The sequence below is a fragment of the Diadema setosum genome, chromosome 20, assembly GCF_964275005.1.
Source record: "Diadema setosum chromosome 20, eeDiaSeto1, whole genome shotgun sequence".
Classification (NCBI taxonomy): domain Eukaryota; kingdom Metazoa; phylum Echinodermata; class Echinoidea; order Diadematoida; family Diadematidae; genus Diadema; species Diadema setosum.
Window position 1 is genome coordinate 25,019,272 of NC_092704.1, and position 18,967 is coordinate 25,038,238.

The 18,967-nt window shown below is 37.9% G+C and overlaps 1 protein-coding gene across 1 annotated transcript; it reads left to right on the forward strand.

Moving 5' to 3' along the window:
* Window positions 1-1,620: 1,620 nt before the first annotated feature.
* On the forward strand, window positions 1,621-18,667 carry LOC140243684 (PMS1 protein homolog 1-like). Its single transcript, XM_072323346.1, has 14 exons — window positions 1,621-1,765; window positions 2,656-2,804; window positions 3,898-4,183; window positions 4,598-4,878; window positions 6,666-6,788; window positions 7,415-7,558; window positions 8,116-9,142; window positions 10,443-10,566; window positions 11,760-11,847; window positions 12,373-12,542; window positions 13,174-13,362; window positions 14,140-14,267; window positions 14,990-15,150; window positions 17,773-18,667. Exons 2-14 carry the CDS (start codon window positions 2,673-2,675, stop codon window positions 17,944-17,946), a joined length of 3,027 nt encoding a protein of 1,008 aa, XP_072179447.1. The 5' UTR covers window positions 1,621-1,765; window positions 2,656-2,672; the 3' UTR covers window positions 17,947-18,667.
* Window positions 18,668-18,967: the final 300 nt, after the last annotated feature.

Sequence of the window (18,967 nt, forward strand, 5' to 3'; positions counted from 1 at the left end):
AATTCTTAAGAAAAATTTTGCTTGTGAACAAATGTACTCCTGATTGTATGGTTTATGGTGAAACTGGACGTGGAGTAATTTTGAACCATATTAAATGTCGAATGATTGGATTCTGGTTGAGATTAGTCAAGGGAAAAGAAACCAAACACTCATGTACAATTTTCAAATTTCTTCTGCATTTACAAGGAGACATACACTCCCCGTCAAAATCACAATGGTTATTATCTATCGCAAATATTTTTTATTATGCAGGGCTAGGGAATGTGTGGTTAGCACAAGGGGGTGGATTTAGTGCTGCATGGATTTCACACACCTCAAAAGTTAGACTTTTTGATATGTTTATTCAAGAGTGGAGAGCAGCAACATGGTCAAATAGAATCTGTACAAATTATAGAATGTTTAAGGATAATTTGATGTTAGAGAAGTATTTACAAGTCTTGTGTAAGAAAGATTATATTACATTAAGTAAATTCAGATGTAGATCTAATGGATTACCCGTTAATAAGGGCAGGTTTGATGCAAGCCTGACAGATGAATTGCATTGTACTATTTGTTCATCCGATGATATAGGGGATGAATTTCATTATATTTTTGTTTGTCCCTTTTCAACAAAGAGAGATTATTGTATTTACCAAGTAGCTTGACGGCCAGTAGACCAAGTGCATTACATATGGCCAAATTATTCAATTCAACTAATGCTTGCCATTTGAAAAAACTAGCCAAATTTGTCAGAATTATTATGTTTCAGTTCTCTTCAATACCGAAGAAGAAAGACAGTATTTTTGTAGAAAGTAAAGTAGATGTGAATGTTTGTACACGTAGTGGTAGAGTAGTTAAACGTCCTTTACGCCTTGTTTTGTAAACATATTTATTTATATCTGTTATTTTCACACGTACATGTACATTATCACTTATATTTTTGTATTCATATATTGTAAATATGTTTGTACTCTCATAGTATACCCCGAGAGGGGGTCGATAGAGTCAATAAAATCTTACAAATCTTACAAATCAAATCTTACATGATACAGTGTATTAAAACATTGGAGTAATATAAGCCCTAAAACCTGAGAATGTACTATTCATGGCATATATGGAAGGCAAGTTCTGGAATTTAGGGTTTTGGTTTTTTTTTTTTTGCGAATTGCATGTTGTTATGAACTTCTGAAACTAAAAACCATATTTACGTCGATGTAGGGCAATTTGTCAATCAGTTGCAGTAGAGAGAAGCTCATCTATGGTTTTATCGGGGTTTTATCGGGGTTTTTATCCACATTATAGAATGTATGAAGATAGTCAATTAATGTTGTCCAACAAATTACTAGTAAAGTCGCACGTTCTATGCACCGAACTAAAACATAATTGTTTTAGTTCAGTGGCTGTGGCGCGCTTTGCTTTGGAGGCAATAGCGCGCGGTAAATACAAAGTCCATGCGTAGCTGCAACAGGAATGCATATTGTGTATGTTCCTGGTCGGAAGGTCAGTAATTTCAGTGACATTTTTCCGAAAGTCAGTCGGATATCATATCGTCAGGGACTCGCTGCTCGACAAGCTGAGTTTCAACGAGTTTGGCAAAAGTTCTACTTTATTGTCATTCTTGCTGTCATGATGATGGAATGCACACCACCTGGATCTGGACGAGAACGTTCTCTCTCAAGTCCCACATGTGCTAAATGGTGTGGGGTTTGGTAAAGGCAAGCGGACCAACATCCTGATCCTGAGGCTGATGATCATCTGCAGATTCATAATCGCACGATTCGCAGTCGTAAGTCGCGAACCTTCGATAACTTTTGTTTTGTTACCGAAATTTCATATCGAATACCACTGTAGCTAGTGCTTTCCATTTCAGAGAGGGAGAGAGAGAGAGAGAGAGAGGGAGCACAAGCAATAATGAGAATGACAGTGACACATCATGATCAATTCAAACTTTCAAACTAAATTAATCTCACGACTATCACTGAAAGTAATCTTAGAATTCAATTTTATTTTTACTGAATTTTTATACTGTATTTTATATTATTAAAATTGCCTAGTAGTAGCAGCTTACCAGTACAGTTGGTAAATTTATTTACAATTTTGCAATACAATGTATGTTATTGTTTGTATCTAGATAAGATCCATACCATAACCATACTTCAATTTTTTAGTTGTAGGCCCCCTAAACTGTATTGTATTTTAATGTTTGTATCAATATGACTGGAGCTAGGCCAAAGAGTTGCCAACAACGTTACTGCTAGGCTGAGCCTACCATCAACCGGCAAGCCATCCCAGGCACTGCTAGTTACCAGTTTTGAAAGGTTCACTGAATTGGGATTTTTTTTCTTTAATAGTAAAACAAGGATTTTACGCAGGAAACCAATCATGACTCATGATGAGGAGGAGTTAAACCCTCTAGTTGTGGTCACATTTGTTTCTCCCAACATTTTGCATTACTTACACACACAAAAAAAAAAATCCTTGAGTGATGTGAATGGAATGAAATAAGAAAGTGAATGAATACTTGTAAATGCTGTATTACATTACCTGTTTACTATCCTAACATCATGATCCTTCCTGCAAGATTAAATCAACTGATTAAAAGACACAACTGCCTGTGTCCCCTAAAATAAGATGATGTGATTATACAAAGTCAGCCATCTCTTTTCTACGCCCCAGCCGGTAAGTAAGCAAGCATGAAGAAACTATCAGGAGAGACAGTCCGGCTCATCTCCAGTGGCCAGGTCATTACATCAGTTTCCAGTGTCGTCAAAGAACTTGTGGAGAATTCTCTGGATGCAAATGCGGACAGCATAGAAGTCAAATTGGTGAGAAAAGTAATTGTTATTAACATTGCATGTAATAACCGTCTTTTGCAGCCCATCCCAATGCTCAAAGAAAGGAATATTAAATAATGAGTAGCATTATCACAGCATCTGTTAATTCTGAAACAATTCTTTAACTGCAGGTTTTTTTGTTGGGTTTTTTTTTTTTGCAAATTATAAGATGATGACCATATTTACAAATGATATGACATATTTACAAATGACATAAGTATAGAGTCTCGGAAAATATACTTTCTATTAGGAGTCATAGTCATACTGTGTGACAGACACAGTTGCAGTTTCATCTTCAAGGTTTGCAAATGAGCGCATGTTATTATTCAAGAAAAAACATCTGGGTGTCTGTTTGATTTAGTGCAAACTTAAAGGACAAGTTCACCTTCATAAACATACGGATTGAAAGAATGCAGCAATATTAGTAGAACACATCAGTGAAAGTTTGAGGAAAATCGGACAAACGATGCAAAAGTTATGAATTTTTAAAATTTTTGTGTTGGACCCGCTGGATGAGGAGACCACTAAGGCTCGTGATGTCGTGTGAGTACAACAGTATAAAGAAAATGTAAAGAAAATTCAACATATTTTCACTTTTTTCGCATAATAAAAGAGCACTTCACTTGCCTCTTTCTAAAGGCAATGGGAATAATATTACCCATAACATATGTCAGTAACAAGTCAAGGGAATGTGTACTTTTTTCAAAATATGAAATTTTGTGAAATTCTCTTTATATTTTCCTTATGCTGTTGTACGCATGTGACATCATACACTGCAGTAGTCTTCTCATCCAGCAGTGACTCCACAAAAGCTTCAAAAATTCTATGTTTGACCAGATTGTCCAATTTTCCTCAAACTTTCAATGATGTGTTCTACTAATATTGCTACATTCTCTCAATCCTTATGTTAATGAAGGTGAACTTGTGCTTTAACATTCACAACAATCTAACTAGAAATAATTGATTTAATTAAATTAGATTAAATTTAATTTAATTGATTAAATGTGGACTGTCTATATCTAACCGTGGACCTTTGGTAGGTCCATGAGCTAACTGTCAGTATTGATTTACATTTTGTTTGTAGGAGAATTTTGGCGTGGACAAAGTTGAGGTGCGGGATAACGGAGATGGTATTAGGCCCTGCGACAGAGACTTCATGGCTCAAAAGCACTTCACGTCCAAGATAACTAGTCACAGCGACCTGGAGTCTCTCACAACTTATGGATTCAGGGGCGAGGCTCTGGGCTCCCTATGTGCCATCTCCAATGTTACCATAGCAACCAAGACAAAGCTGGAGGACTTTGGGCGATCCTACGTTTTGAACCAGCATGGAATGATAGCATCTTCAAAGCCAGCCCAGTATGGAACAGGTGAAGTGATATTCAGCATTCCAAAGGTCATAAATTAATACCTAGCAGGAAACAATTCATTTGAAGATTAATTTTTGCCACCAGAAAATTCATTTAGCAAGTGTCACAGAGTGGACTCTTGTTACTGTTGGTGTTAACATTGGTCAGGAAAGGTTATAAACTGAGAGAAAGATATTTTTCATTTCTTTTAGAGTTCAATTTGTCTGTTTTCATCAGCCGCTTCAATAGAGTTCATGGTTTCAGATTATTTTAGCTAATTTTCCTATCCTGTCTTTCATTGATGGGAATTTTTTGCACAATAACCTATGTAAGTAAACTTTTCAAAGTGACACAGCAATATCACTGGCTAGTGTCATCAACTTATCAGCTTGAAAATAAATAGCATGAGACTCTGACCACTTCCTGAATGCACAGGCACGACAGTTACTGCCGCGAGGCTGTTCCACAACATACCCGTCCGCAAGCAGTACTACGGCAGTGCCAAACGACGTCAAGAAGAGCTTAGGCGAGTGGAGGACCTCTTGCTGACCTTTGGGGTTGTTCGTCCCTCAGTCCGATTCTCCCTCAGTCACAACAAGTGTGTCATCTGGCAGAAGAACAGGGCACCCGACCTCAGGGCTGCCCTGCTGAACACAGTGGGGTCAAATGTCATGGGTCAACTGCAGTATGTTGAAAAGAGTCATGCAGAAAGCCAAGTGAGTTGTGAGGATATGAAAGACAGATTTGTACTCTGAAATTGTTGATGAATATGATTGATGCAGAAACATTTTTTTTTTGAGAGGATTTTTTTTTTTCTTGACAGTTTGAATCATATTTGAGCAAAGATTGCATGAAACCATGATGCATCATTATCAGTTTGATGTCATAATGACATGACAACAGTAGTAGATATTGCTGGAGAAAGGTAAAGTGGAAACATCTATAGTAGCTGAAATATGGTGAGAAGTATATTGATGCATGATTAAAGACCATCAGTACTGGGAATTCACACAATTTACTCTTCTTTTTTGTATTTCAGTCAGATTTACATAACAAAATGAAAAATGTCATACATTAAGTGACATCCCAAATCAATACAATGTTCAGTTGACAGTGCTTACACACAGAATTCACTGAATTATCTCAATTATCGGTTTGAAAATTTCTGCTTTTGATGAGTTTGTAACATCAAACTAGCAGGAAAAAAAAAATAGATAACAGAAGATTTGAAAATAAAATTGTCTGATCTTTGTAGGTTACACATGCCTTTCGGCAATTGCATTTTGTACTACTGTGTAGTAAAGTGTGAATCACACCAAAATAGAGCAAAAGATGAAGTGTTGCCAAATTCATGTTCATCAAGTAAGATGTGAATCCATTCAAGTACCATGTAAATGTCATTGATAATATGTGCTACATTGAAAATCAAAGCTTGAATAAGAAAGTTAGAGAATTCTGCATGTTTTCAAGGAACTGATATTACACATGTAGTAGCAATTAAAAAAAAAAAAAAAAATTACTGCTCCCTCTTGTGGTCATATATCACTAGCCGATAAAATACATTTTTAAATTGACTCGAAGGGATGGGGGGCAATAAATTTGGTGTCAATTTTTTTGGTCTCTGGGGTGTGGTTGCTGCGCTTCTTGAGGGATTCCACTAAAATTATTCTGTGGCTTTAATATGTTTGTATATATTAGTGAGTTGTTATATTACATGTCTTAACTTGCCTTTCAGGGGTCTTATTATACAAGCTTGCTTTTCTAAGACCCCTCCACTTTACATCTATAATGCATCTACATGCATTGTCAATTTATATTCAAATATTCTGCAAATTGTTTTAATCGCATATATTCAACAATGTATTCCTTGTTACATATTATTGTTTTTATGTAAATTTTTGTATTGTGGAAACTTTGAATAAACTTGAAACTTGAAACTTGAAACCAAATATGCAGCCTCATATGGTGATGATGTCTTAACTTTACTAGTCTCCCATTGGCCTAGGCATAAATCTCACTAAATATCCCCTTTGAAAAGAAAAATAACTTTCTTCTAAACACAAATTCTATTTTGTAGCCATAACCTTGCATCACCTACTGTACGTTTAGGTGGAAATATATTGTAATTGTTTATTCATTTACTCATAACATGACTTTTTTATATTTCTTTAAACAAATTGATGAGAGATATGTTGGGTTGATGACATCATCACCTCAACTGATTTGTATATAAAGGCTGGGGACCAGTATCACTATGTGATGAAAGCATGAGAAACATAAAAATTACATCACTTTCCTATTTTGGTCCAATTTTGATGAACCTGTTACCATTCTCCTCATCAAAAAGTTAACGCTGATTTGAACATTGTGTTGAATATTGCTCTTCAATATGTAAGATTCAAACAGGATGAAACGACCCTCTCCTTTCGTGTAGCTCTTCACTTTAATAGTTGCTCTATTTCTGTCATTCTATTGACCTTCATTGATTTATTTGTCAAGACAGGTTGAGATCCAGGGCTACCTACCCAAACTGCATTCAGATCCACACCTGGTCACAAGAAGCACTGATGACCGAGTTTGGACCTCCGTGAATGGCCGGCCGGTTCTCCTCAAAGATGTCACCAAGGTAACAGGATGGGGCCAATGCCCCATCAAGCAGTCTTCATTGACACTCTTTTTCCAGTCCATCTGAGTGTCAACTTGTTTTGCCAAATATACTTTAGCATGGAATTCTTATACTTTGACATGTTAAAACAATTACCTGTATTCTATGAAGTATGGGGTTGGTTTTGGAATTATGTCATATGTTGCAAGAAATCAGTAGTTTCCTACAATATGGGGGAGGGAGCAACATTCATGAATGAAAAAAAACAAACAAACAGGAAAAGACAAGAAAGTAAACCAATGTGACTTAACTATATTGTAACAAAAGTGTTGTCAACAATGAAACATAACATTAAGCATTCAACGAGATTGCATCTCCATTTACAGTTTGCAAATGTGATCGCAGACCATGCTGTGTCGAATACAACATGAATGAGGTAAAATTGTTTGTATTATAGCAATCTTACGTAGCTCTGAGAGTACTGATATGGCTTGTCATAGTCTCCATGGAACAGGCTTGTTCTAGAATGGTTCAAGCGGAGTATTTTTGTTTGTGAACGAGTAATTGATAGATTGTTGTTTTGTTTTTTGTTTTTTTAAGGGAAGAGATAATTATTTCTGTTGATTTCATTTCATTATATGGAACAGGTTGTAAAGCAGTATTACAGCCAGGCTCATCCGAATGCAGTCACTGTTCGCCACCTGGTCATGTGCCTGTCAATCAAAACACCACCACACCTTGTGGACATCAACCTGGAGCCAAACAAGACCAAAGTTCTGCTGCAAAATAAGGTATAGTATCATTTGCTGGTTGCTTGTTCTGTTCTCATTGTGGTTGGGGCATTCAAATTATTTGTACCAAGTCACAGTGCATTAATAATCCCCCCTCACAGTCAATTAGGATGAATTAAAGAATCAAACAGAAACTTCATACTAAGTGACAATTTTGTGAAAGAAGACAGTGCATTATAGACTGATCTTGAAAAATTGGTAAAGACATACGAGAGATTTTTTGTGGATTGACTAAAAAATCGTCTGTTACTGTGGTAATGCTCAAAGTTGTTGTACGAATGAAATCGTCCTTTCTCATTTGCCATAAAAGAGCTGTTGAAATCAAAGCATTGATTTTAATGCTGCATCAAAGATGAGATAGAGTCATACTTGCATCATGCTCAGGTATCATAATGGTACTACAAAAAGCAGTTTGTATATCATGGACTTCCCAGAACCGATAAATATCTTCGCTGTTTTTATTTATCTTTGTGAGAGCATGTCACATTTGCCCTTTTTGAGGTCTGAGATTTGTCTTCTTTTAATCTGTTTCTTTACATTTGTATGTTTTCACATAGGAAGCAGTGCTATCTTTGGTCACTGAAATTCTCGAAGAACTTTACAGTCAGCCACCCTCGCCTATCAAAGACGACTGCTCTGGTAAAGTTTTTGCATGTGAGCAAATGGAAACCCAAGAGTCCCAAAACATACAACTCATCCCCCAAGTAGAGCATCAGCTTGCATCAGAAAACAGCAAAATTACGGTCTCCACGGTTGAGAGTGACATGCAAAGTGATCAAGGCGGCCATCAGAAGGAGTGTTTGAGTAGTGGAGAGCAAAAGATGGAAACAGATAGGACAAGGAACTCTGAGGTATCAGTAAATGATGAAGCCAGTGTCACTGTCAATGGAGGTGAGGTTAAGAACATGACAACGTGTGCTGGAGATACACAACCCACCTTTTCCCTATCTGATGGAGAAGATGATGATTTGCTAGCCATGTGCCTGGAAGATTTCGCAGCCTTTGATTCTCCAGATTCTGTTGGCCTGGAGACGGCAGCTCACGATGGTATTAAAAACAGCATTACCGAGACCTGCGACAGCACAGATATTGATGGCGTCAAACCGTGTAGTGACAAAACAGAACACACTATAAGAAATGATGGTAGACATGATGACGGGGATGCTGTTGGTTGGAGTAAAGGTCTCGTGCTGAGTGACCAGAGTGGACGTAGCGTGCAGCCATCTGTGCTCTTGGTCCCCGGCAAGACCCTGTCTTTGCAAGGGGAAAACGATACGCACTCAGAGCATAATAGCACAGGCCCAAAGTTGCCACAGACAATCAAAGGAGATTTGGTGTCTGCTCTGCATTCATCGGCCAATCAGGAAACAACACACAGGTCCAGAGGGGATTTCATGGGGAATGCTGTTGGGCCCAGTGAGAAGTCAGCGGGCCTGGACCAGGGTAACCAGAGTCCAGGAAGGCACAATTCAGGAAGTGTGGAGGAGAAGACGTCTGGAACGGACAATGAATGCATCGGTCCATCTCCTACCAGACACTCACAGGACGCGTTTGCATTCTTTGCAAAGGAACACAAATCTGATGGTAAGGCATAGAAACAACAAAAACAACAGATCACAATAACAAAAATATCAGAAAAACAAAACCAGAAAACACTGGAAAGCAACTTCTACTTTCCTGCGAAGATATCACAGGCTATATATTTTCTGTGATGATTAATCGAACACAGAATTGATTGATTTTTATGTGTTAGTAGAATTTGGACACACTTTTTAGTCCTCTGCATATGCCTAAATAAACGCTACCATATGTTGTATGTTTCTTTGTTTGTTCATTTGTTACTCAAATTCCATTTAGTGCTTGTAACGAGAGCTGTCTTGTTCAAGGCTACAATTTTTCATGTCACAGAAGTGGAAAATTTTGAAGAAAATATGAAAACAATTCCACATATTTTCATTTGTCTAGTATTGTGTAAAAGTACTTGTCTTACCTCCTAAAGAAGGCAGGGGGAATGATCACTTCTCAGCAGTTTATCAGTAACAAGTCAGGGGAATGTGTATGCATCTTCTTCTTGAAAACACAAAGTCAAATTTGTCACCAAACCCAGTGCATTGATACTAGGGTGACAATTTATATGCTTATTCAATACAAGGTCTCCAAAACCCCCTATTTCAAAATTAAGAAAAAAAAAAGAATAATTTCAAAACAGAGTAAATACATTCATTTAGTGAATTTTGTCAAAGTTATTTATGGCAGATCCAGGGGTTGGGCAGGGATTGAATATGGGGGGGGGGGGGGGGCAGTTTTCACATTTTAGTTTAAAAACTGCATAGTCAAATTTTCTTTAGTAAATACAATGTACTTCTACCAGGTATTTTTCCAGTGTGATGGAATATGCAAATGGACACCATGCCCCATAGAAGCCCTTAAAGCTGCCCCAACCCCCCTAAGTTTGCAATGATCTCGGGTAGTAGTTTGCAAGAATGTGTAGAAGGTGACCTTGAGATACTCGGGTGAGTGCAAGAGACCCTCGGGTTTCTTGTTTGAATTGTAGCCTTGATATCTTGCAATAACAGCACATGGATTTCACCAAAGTGTTGAATAAACATAACCTTTGAACGGCTTGTCCAGGTGTCCCCAATCTTAACTGATGTTTTCTGTTAATTTTTTCTGCCTTCACAGAATTCACATGTACATCTGGAGTAAACTGCCTGGGGGTTTTATCTGCCAATGATTTATTTCATGTCCACAGTGCATAATACGCTCTCTGTTCCGTTTCAAGATTTTGGTTACATCAACCAGTCATGTTCACTGAGCTCAAGAAGACAAGGTTTATGTTTTCAAGTGATCATTTGTCATTGATGCCAATCCATTTGTTATGTAGTGAAGAAGAAGCATCCAAACTTGGACTTCATGGCCATCAACAAAATATTGAAGACTTGTTGGGACCAGCTGAATGATGAAGAGAGGGAGAATTACAGAGAATTACAGCTCAAGGAAAAGCAAAGGTGAAGTACTGTAAAACCAGAATTTTTTGTGTGTATGAAACTTTCATTAATTTTGCAAGAAGACAAGATTTACAAAAGCAAGCAAAATGCATGTGAAAGTGTTTGTCGACAGAAAATGCATTAAATGGCAGGGGCAATTTGCACAAGTTTCATGCCACAAAAAAAAAAAAAGAAGGCCATCAGCTCCAACTCGCAAGAGCTTCTTGCCGCGAAAAAGGCTGTTGGCTCCAATTCCCGAAAGTTTCATGCCGTGAATGTTTCTGGTTTTACAGCACTGTAGTTGAGTCATTGATCAGCTAAGTCGGCATGCATGAATTCTTATTATATGGTGTGCAAATGTGGTTTACTTTGTCAATGAAATTATTTAGGATTAATACTTTATTTATTCTGCATCTGAACCGTAACACCAAACTCAAAGCAGGTATTCTTGCAGCTAGGCCAGCCCTCCTCTTACCATCAGGTGTACTATGAAGCTTAGTAAAGTTTGCATACACATTTTGGCCTGTTGATGGTCCCTTCCAATTTTAGCTAAAACATAGTACTCAGAAAGGATCAAAAAATAATCTTCCACCATTTGGGATTTGCTTGCCACACATCAAAAGGGTCTACCAAGAAACTTACCTGACTGATGCAATTTGCCAGGATGATGAGTTGTTTTGAAGTATTTTGAGATCAAAAGTATGGAGTGATTTTAGTCATAGTACACAAATTTTATTCCAGAATAACTCTCTCCTTTCAGTATTCTGGGACTGAAGAATGTTATGTGATGATCAATCGTGGCCTTGCAGTCATATTTTCCAACAAGCTGCATGCGATTCACTCTAGCACAGATTGCTGTGGTCTGATTTGTCAATTACTGATAATCAATTATGAAAAATTATGTAGTAATCACAATTGGGTAGGTTCTGACATTGTTGACCTTTTTGGCTAATATTTCGCATTTTTGTCGTTACCTGTGTTATTTACAGTGATATTCCTTACATTTCTTATGCATGTATGTGTATGTTTTGGAGCGAAAATCGACAGTTCTGCAGGCATACAAGAACTATGTTTTGGCTTAAACCCAGTGCTCATGCTCCATCAGTTAATACCTCTAGAGAGTATCAAGCTCATTACATCAAAGATAAACTCTGTGTATTCCAGGACTTACGAATGCTTTGAAAGTTTAACAAGCATTCCCCTTGATATTTCAGGCACAAAGATCACATGAAGTCTGCAAAGCTTTTCTCCACATCTGTTGACCCAGGTCTGCCAGCCAAGAAAAAGAAAAGGACAGAGAAGGTATATAAATATTACAAGTGTAGGACTTGTTAATTGGCTTAATATGATTTGTAGTCACCTTGAAAGCTGTCTAATATCCTATAGAAAATATGTGGGATATGTTTGTGTATAATTTTTTTTTTCTGAAATTTGATTGAGCATGCATAGTGTATGTGCAATGTTTCTGTCCTTAAACCCAAATCCAATTTTTGCCTTCTGAGCATGTTTTAGGCTTTGGGGTTTTGTTTATAGTTTTGTTTTGTTTTGTTGTTGTTGTTGTTTTGTTTTTGTTTTTTTTCTGGGGGGGGGGGGCGAGGGGTGAGGGTTTGTTCTTTGTTTTTGCTGTGCATCAATATGTTTCTAATCCTGCAGAAGCTGCGAACTCTGATACTGTAAACATAATAGCAGAGCCTCAGATCCCATTTATAGCCACAACACATAAGCAGAAGCCTCAAAACTCGGCATAGATACCAGGTTTACAAAACTGGAATGTATCGCTTTCTTTGTAAGTGTAAACTCGATGCATGGTGTTCTCTCATCCTGCAGCTCAGCAATCAGAGCCTTATTGATGAGATGCTGGCCTCCCAAAGAGAGCGCAGGAGACAGCAGATTCAGGCCAGTGGCAAGACAGAAGATGTGGCTTCTCAGAGACCGGAGCTGACGGTAGCATTCTCCATCAGTGCTCTCAAAAGGGCGCCCTCTGACACCAGAAAGAGGTAAAGCATTTAGAACCGAACTCTCATGAGAGGAATGCTACACCTTTGCTATATACTGGTAGTTTAATTAACTTCTGTAAAAACTTGAGATTGAGTTTTTGCTTGCAGTGCTAGAGTCGTAGTGCATCTGGTTCTTGGTGATTATCAGTAATAGAAAGGATGAGACGTGATTAAAAAAGACAACAATCACTATACTAAAAACAGCACCATCATTATTTCATACAATGTTTTCCTTCCCTACTTTGTTGTTAGTCAGGAATAAATATATCTTACAGCTTCTGTGATTTTTGTATGTGACAGCACACTTAAGTTGCCTTCAGTACTTCATTGTGCACAGTTGCCTTGTTCTTCAAGTCCAAGTATCAATGTGAAGTTTGCTTTTGGTTTTATCACATGCATTTATTAGCTAGCTCTTCCTAAAACATTGTTGCATATTTATCTCATCAGCTGCATACACATTTACATATTGCTGACCATATATGCAAATACATGATTTGCATGTATGTAGGACACAATGGTGAGGAAAACTTTGTTACCACGCTCAATCAGCACTTCTTGGAGCAAGTGTTACAATATCATGATACAGCAAATTCCCTCTGACATATACATTTACCTTTTGTATACTTACCAGCTTTGGTGAAGACGAAAGGCGTCTGATTGGACGGCTGCCTGGCTACGGCATCTGGCTGGGCATCCGAGCCAACCACCTAACCATCTTCAACCAGTATCGTGCCCAGGAGGTAGTGCTGTACCACCACCTGCTAGCCAGCCACCAGCTGCCGAGAGAGAGACTCCCCGTCCCCATCACCTTGTCTCCCAGGTAGCCCTATGCTGTCTCACTCTCATTACCCATTATTATCTTCTACTATTACTACTACTGATGCTACTTCAGGGATGTTTTCATGCGAAGAATCTCACAAAAATGTAAGGGATTTCCCTTCAAAAAAAAAAAAAAAACGGCACCAACAGAACACCTCAGTGTTTCCTGTTAACCCGTTGAGGACGAGTCCCGAGTATACTCGGGCAGGTGTCTATGGGAAATGCGTGTTGTAGCAAAATCAGTCCGTCCTCAACGGGTTAAACCCGTTGAGGACAGACTAATTTTGTTACAACATGCATTCCTCATTGACACTTGCCCGAGTTTACTTGGGACTCATCCTGAAAGGGTAATTGGGAGCTGTTAAAGATCAACATTCACGATTGTATATTTGTTTAGGTATCACTTTTATTTACTAAGCACATATTTTCACCAAGTTTTGCTCCATAGCAAATTACCTTGGTACTTATTCAACCACTAGCAAAATTATCTTAACAGTCCCAGTTCAAGAAATATTATCCTCACAAAATGTATGACATAAAAAGTTTAAGAGCATAAAATTCATTTAACTCAAATTAAGACAACAGCAAATCTTGTAGCAAATTTCATGTTTGCAATAATGCTGATAATGTTGCCACTGCTTGTACATATATATCCACTACTGTGTGTGAAGACCAACTTCACCTTACATCATTAATGACCATTGTCATGTAATAAGTCCATTTCTCTGATAAAAGAACCTCATCTACATCGCATGTCTTTTCCGTGTTTGTCTGCCAGCATGTTTGGAGATCGAAACTGGAGTGCGCTCCTCGGAATGTGCAGTCCGGTGACCCTCGCTGACCAATCACATCCATTCACCGATAGCAGGCTGCTCTGCAATGGATTCGAAATCAGAGAGTTGATCGGTGAGGGAACACTCTATGCTGATATAGTCTACAATGCCTATAATGCAGTGAGGTTTTCAAACAGATTGAAAGAAGGATTTTTTTTGGTTACGGATTTGACTTTCCATACAGTATTTATGATGCTGTCGGTCACGTTATTAGTCATATACGATACTTGAATGGCATAAAATGTACTGGGAAGCAAAGTGGTCAAGGTAGGGAGCTAGAAAAGGGAAAAAAAGAGAAAGAGAAATAGTACCATATGTCTGATGTTTGTGCTCATTTATGATGTGTGAATGCAAGAAGAAAGGAACTGTGTACCAACCGCCTGAAATCTACCTTGTTTCACATCATTAATCTGACGTTTCAAAGAATGTGACAGTAATATCAGAACTGATCAATAAATCTGTAATCTGCACATTATTGACTTCTCAATGAATTAGTTTAATCTGCACATTGTGAGTAAAAAAAAAAGTGGCAAAATTTGTCGTTTCACACTAGTTGTGTCATGTCACGGTACAATTCAGACCAGTGTGACAATTATTGTTTTGTATTTAGCACTGAACGGCGCACGCAACCCATTGGTTAACTTAGTGTAACCAGTTGGCACAGATAGAGAAAATCACGCAACCCATTGGTTAACTTAGTGTAACCATGCAGTTGGCACAGATAGAGAAAATCAATCCAATGTCTTCCCCCCCCCCCATCTACCAATATTTGTCTTCACATTCTCCAATCTGCAGATCCCGATGCCAAAGATGCCAGGTTGGAAATTGTTGCCATGGCAATAAACATCCCATGTTATGGCTTGGATGACCTGAAGGAGGTCGTGGAAGCGGTGGCAACACAATCGAGTGCCACTGTGGCAGAGTGCAGACCACTCAAGGTGTCCAATTACCTCATGGTAAGTGAAAACAAGTTACTGCATAGATACCACACAAGTCAGAATTTAATCCCTCCTGTACTTTGTTCATTGATTGACACTCATGTTGGACTGCTTTCTTTGCTGATTTTCACAGATAGATATCTTGAAACTAATTGGCAATGAAAAGAGATAAACCTAATCCCCTTAATCTCTATTAATTATGTCACCATGGATTGCCTGTTGGACTTAGACACATTGCTAGATTGCTATATCTGTATGGTGTGTCTGACACTCAGTATTCAGAGATGATAATTGAATTGAATTGAATTGATAAGTGTTTTGTTGATCAATATCCATCGCAGCCCGCAGGCTGAAATGCAGACATTGTTAACAATGGACCATGAATACATTAAAAATACACACAGGAAACAATGCAGTAATTTAAAAAAAAATAAAAAAAAGTGATCTATGCTCACTTATTGAGGAGTCCATCATCCTTAATGTTCCATGAAAACTATTCTTCCTCATTCTTTGTGACTATCTTTTTTCATCTTTTTCTTTTTTAATTAAATGTAATATCTGGCTCAGTTGGGAAGCACATTATACCAGTATGTACTGTCCTAGTCAGAATTACAAATCAGCCTCTTTTTAAGTTGTTCGCTCCTCATAAATTGTATATATCATTTATTATTATCAATAAGTCTGTGCAAATCTCATCGATTAAACTTTAATCTCTTGTCCATATATACAAGTTACTATGATTTATTGACCTCGAAATGAGAGGTTCTATTCAAACATTGTCAAACCTGAAACAAGTTTAAAAAATTAATATGGCTATAGTGCCTCCAGCGATGTGCAGTCTGAAATTTTCCTGAAACATTAAGGATGGTGGGCTCCTCAATTAGTGAGCTTAGATCTTTGGACTGACTGTCAGTTACATTTTACAACTCTTTGAGGTAATAAAATATTTGGTTGTATGCAAACTATTGTAAAATAGCACACTTGAACTTTGGATCTGTGTACGACAATAAATTGCTTGGAAGGGGTCCGAGATACACACAGGCATGATGGTGTTGGATGTGCACTGTTATCTGTGACTGCCCTCACTTTAAGCGGGCATGTGGCAGTTGCAAATGTTACAACCTGTTAATGGACAGTTTTTCAAGCTCTGTGAATTATTAACCTGTTCATTTTGTTACAGTGCATAGCTCATTTTATCAGTTCTCACTGACTGCTGGTCGGCTTTCCACAAAATGCTATTTTTACCATATTTGTGTCAGTTTTAATTGTCGCGTTGAAATATTGATGTGTTTGCTGGACTGAGTGGAATATTTTATGAGGAAGCAAATAGAATATGACTCTATTATACATCCATCTGTATTGAAGACACAATAGTTTATATGAACAATATCTGAGCTTTTCCACTTTTTCACAAACATATTAGTAGGCCCCTATTCATGTTCACATTGCTGATGATGCTCAATGAATAAAGTCACAGACACTGTATAAAGCTCTCCTAGTCTGCGACACTGGATGTACGTATGTACTTTTGGCACAATGAGCCTGTTGCTAATGTTCAGATGTCTGTAAGCATGCCAACCTCTCACCAGACAGGTTGCAATGGGTTATTGAACACTCAATTTCCAGTAGGCGTGAAAATCTGTGTGTTCGGTCAACAAGACCCACTGTCAGTTTAAGCTGGTTTCTAAAAGAATAACCGTTTTCCTATGTATATGTGTAGTCTCATACACTGAAATTATTGAATTACATAGAAGCTGTGGGGTTTTTTAAACACTTTTTGCTCATCCATGTTTTTGGTTTGATTTTTTTTTCTGTATTTTTTCTGTATGTGGTAATGAAAAATGCTTGTGAACACCCCCATCCCCCCCCCCCCTCGCATTTAAAGAAAAAAAAAAATAGCAGAGCTCTCAGTAGCAGCATTAATACCTTTTGTCCTTAATACTCTATTTTTGACCATTCCTGATCGTGAGTCAATTAATTCTTAAAGGGACTGTACAGTACTGGTTGAGGTGGGGATTCAGGTTTATAACATTCTTAAGTGAGATAGTGAGAAACCTCTTATGAAATATGAAAGAACATGTGATTTTAAGAAGGATTCAACGTTTATTTGATGAAGATTGGTTTTCAAATGGCTGAGATATCCAAAAAAGGTGATAATAATAAAAGGCAACAGGCCACGCCTTTTATTAGGATCTCTTTGTTTCATCTTGTTTTGGGATATCTCAGTCATTTCAGAACCGAATTTCATCAAATAAAATTTTGATACCCATTAGAATTGCATGCTCTTTGACATCTCATAGAGTGGTTTCTGAATATCTCGCAAAACGTTAAAAGCTAAATCCTCACCTCAACCAGAACTGTACACACCCTTTAACTTTGAGGTCCTCATCTCAGAAGAATCTTTCCTTGAGGCTGATTTTTCTTTCTCTTCTTTCAGTGTGTTAGGAATCTCATCTTTGGATGAGGTATGTTAGGGGTGTATTTTACTGCTGAGAATCTCTTATAATATTTTGATGTATAAGCGTTTGAGAGAAAAATAAAATTGTGGCAACTTTTCGTTAGTTTTGTGATGCAAAGTTGATTTGTGGAAAAAAAGATCTTGACAAGACACAAAACATCAACCAATCTTCCCCCTTACAGGGAGAAGCTGTGCGAATGGCACGGTGTTTGCCTGAGGTCATGACCTGGGAAGAGGTCGCTGACGTCGTGGACGCTGTCGACAACCTCGCCTCCTGGAAGAGCAAGCTGTGTCTGCATGGCAAGTCATTTGAGAAGGATCTCTACACCATCCCTGATGTCATTATCTCCGAGTAGAATGGAGCGGAGGTTGTCGAACTCTCGGGAAGGGATGTGTAACTTCCACCAGCTTTTGTCTCTTCCGTGGACATTCATTCCATCAATCAAACCTTCAGGACTAGCACTCTGTGTCCATTTTACAGTGCACTGCCGTTATAACGAACATGGTTACATTGATATTTTGATACAACAAGGTAAAAATTCAGGTCCTAAAATTATTGTATATTTATTTTAAATATGACTATATTAATATTTGTTCTGCTATAACAAAAGAAATGTGCTGGTCCCAAGAACTTTGTTGTAACTTGAGTCACATTTGCATGCCAGAGCATATGAAGACTGAAAACAAATTTGATGTCTCCACAACCATGTTCTGTGCAATGGGTGTGATGTTTAATTCAAAGCTATGTTGTCTATTCAGGACATTTTGAATACCTGTAGAATATTCATACAGTATTACTTCTTTCATTATGTAAATAATGTACGAATTCATGTGAGTGGTCTCTAGTTGTCTAAGATCTTTTGTGTGTGGCCAGACAATCCAAAGATAATCTGTAAAAAGAAACAACCTCAAAATTTCCACCAAGTGTTATTTGAAATGGCATTGATCATACTGTCAGTTATCAAATTTCAGCTCAAATTACTAGCATCATGGATAATTACAGCAATTCCAAAGATTCCTCTGTACCTTCTTTGATACCTCCTGTACATACATCTGAAAATAAAACTATTTTCTCTATCAGTGAAGTTTTCTGCTATTTCTGCTATTAAAAAGTGAATGTCCTTTTTCACATCGATGATTCATGAAACAGAAATACCCATGCAAGGGCATTGACGTGACCTTGTTAGTGTTATGCCCCAGTCACATATAAACACGGATGCTCAAGGATCTACACAGTGATCCGGGGAAATCCGGGGACGTCCGGGGAGATCCGGGATTTTGGTATGTCTGTACACACGGTATCAACACGGCAGCTACACGGATAAGGCCGGAAGAGCGCGGCGTCTACACGGACAAACACGGCATCTACACAGATCA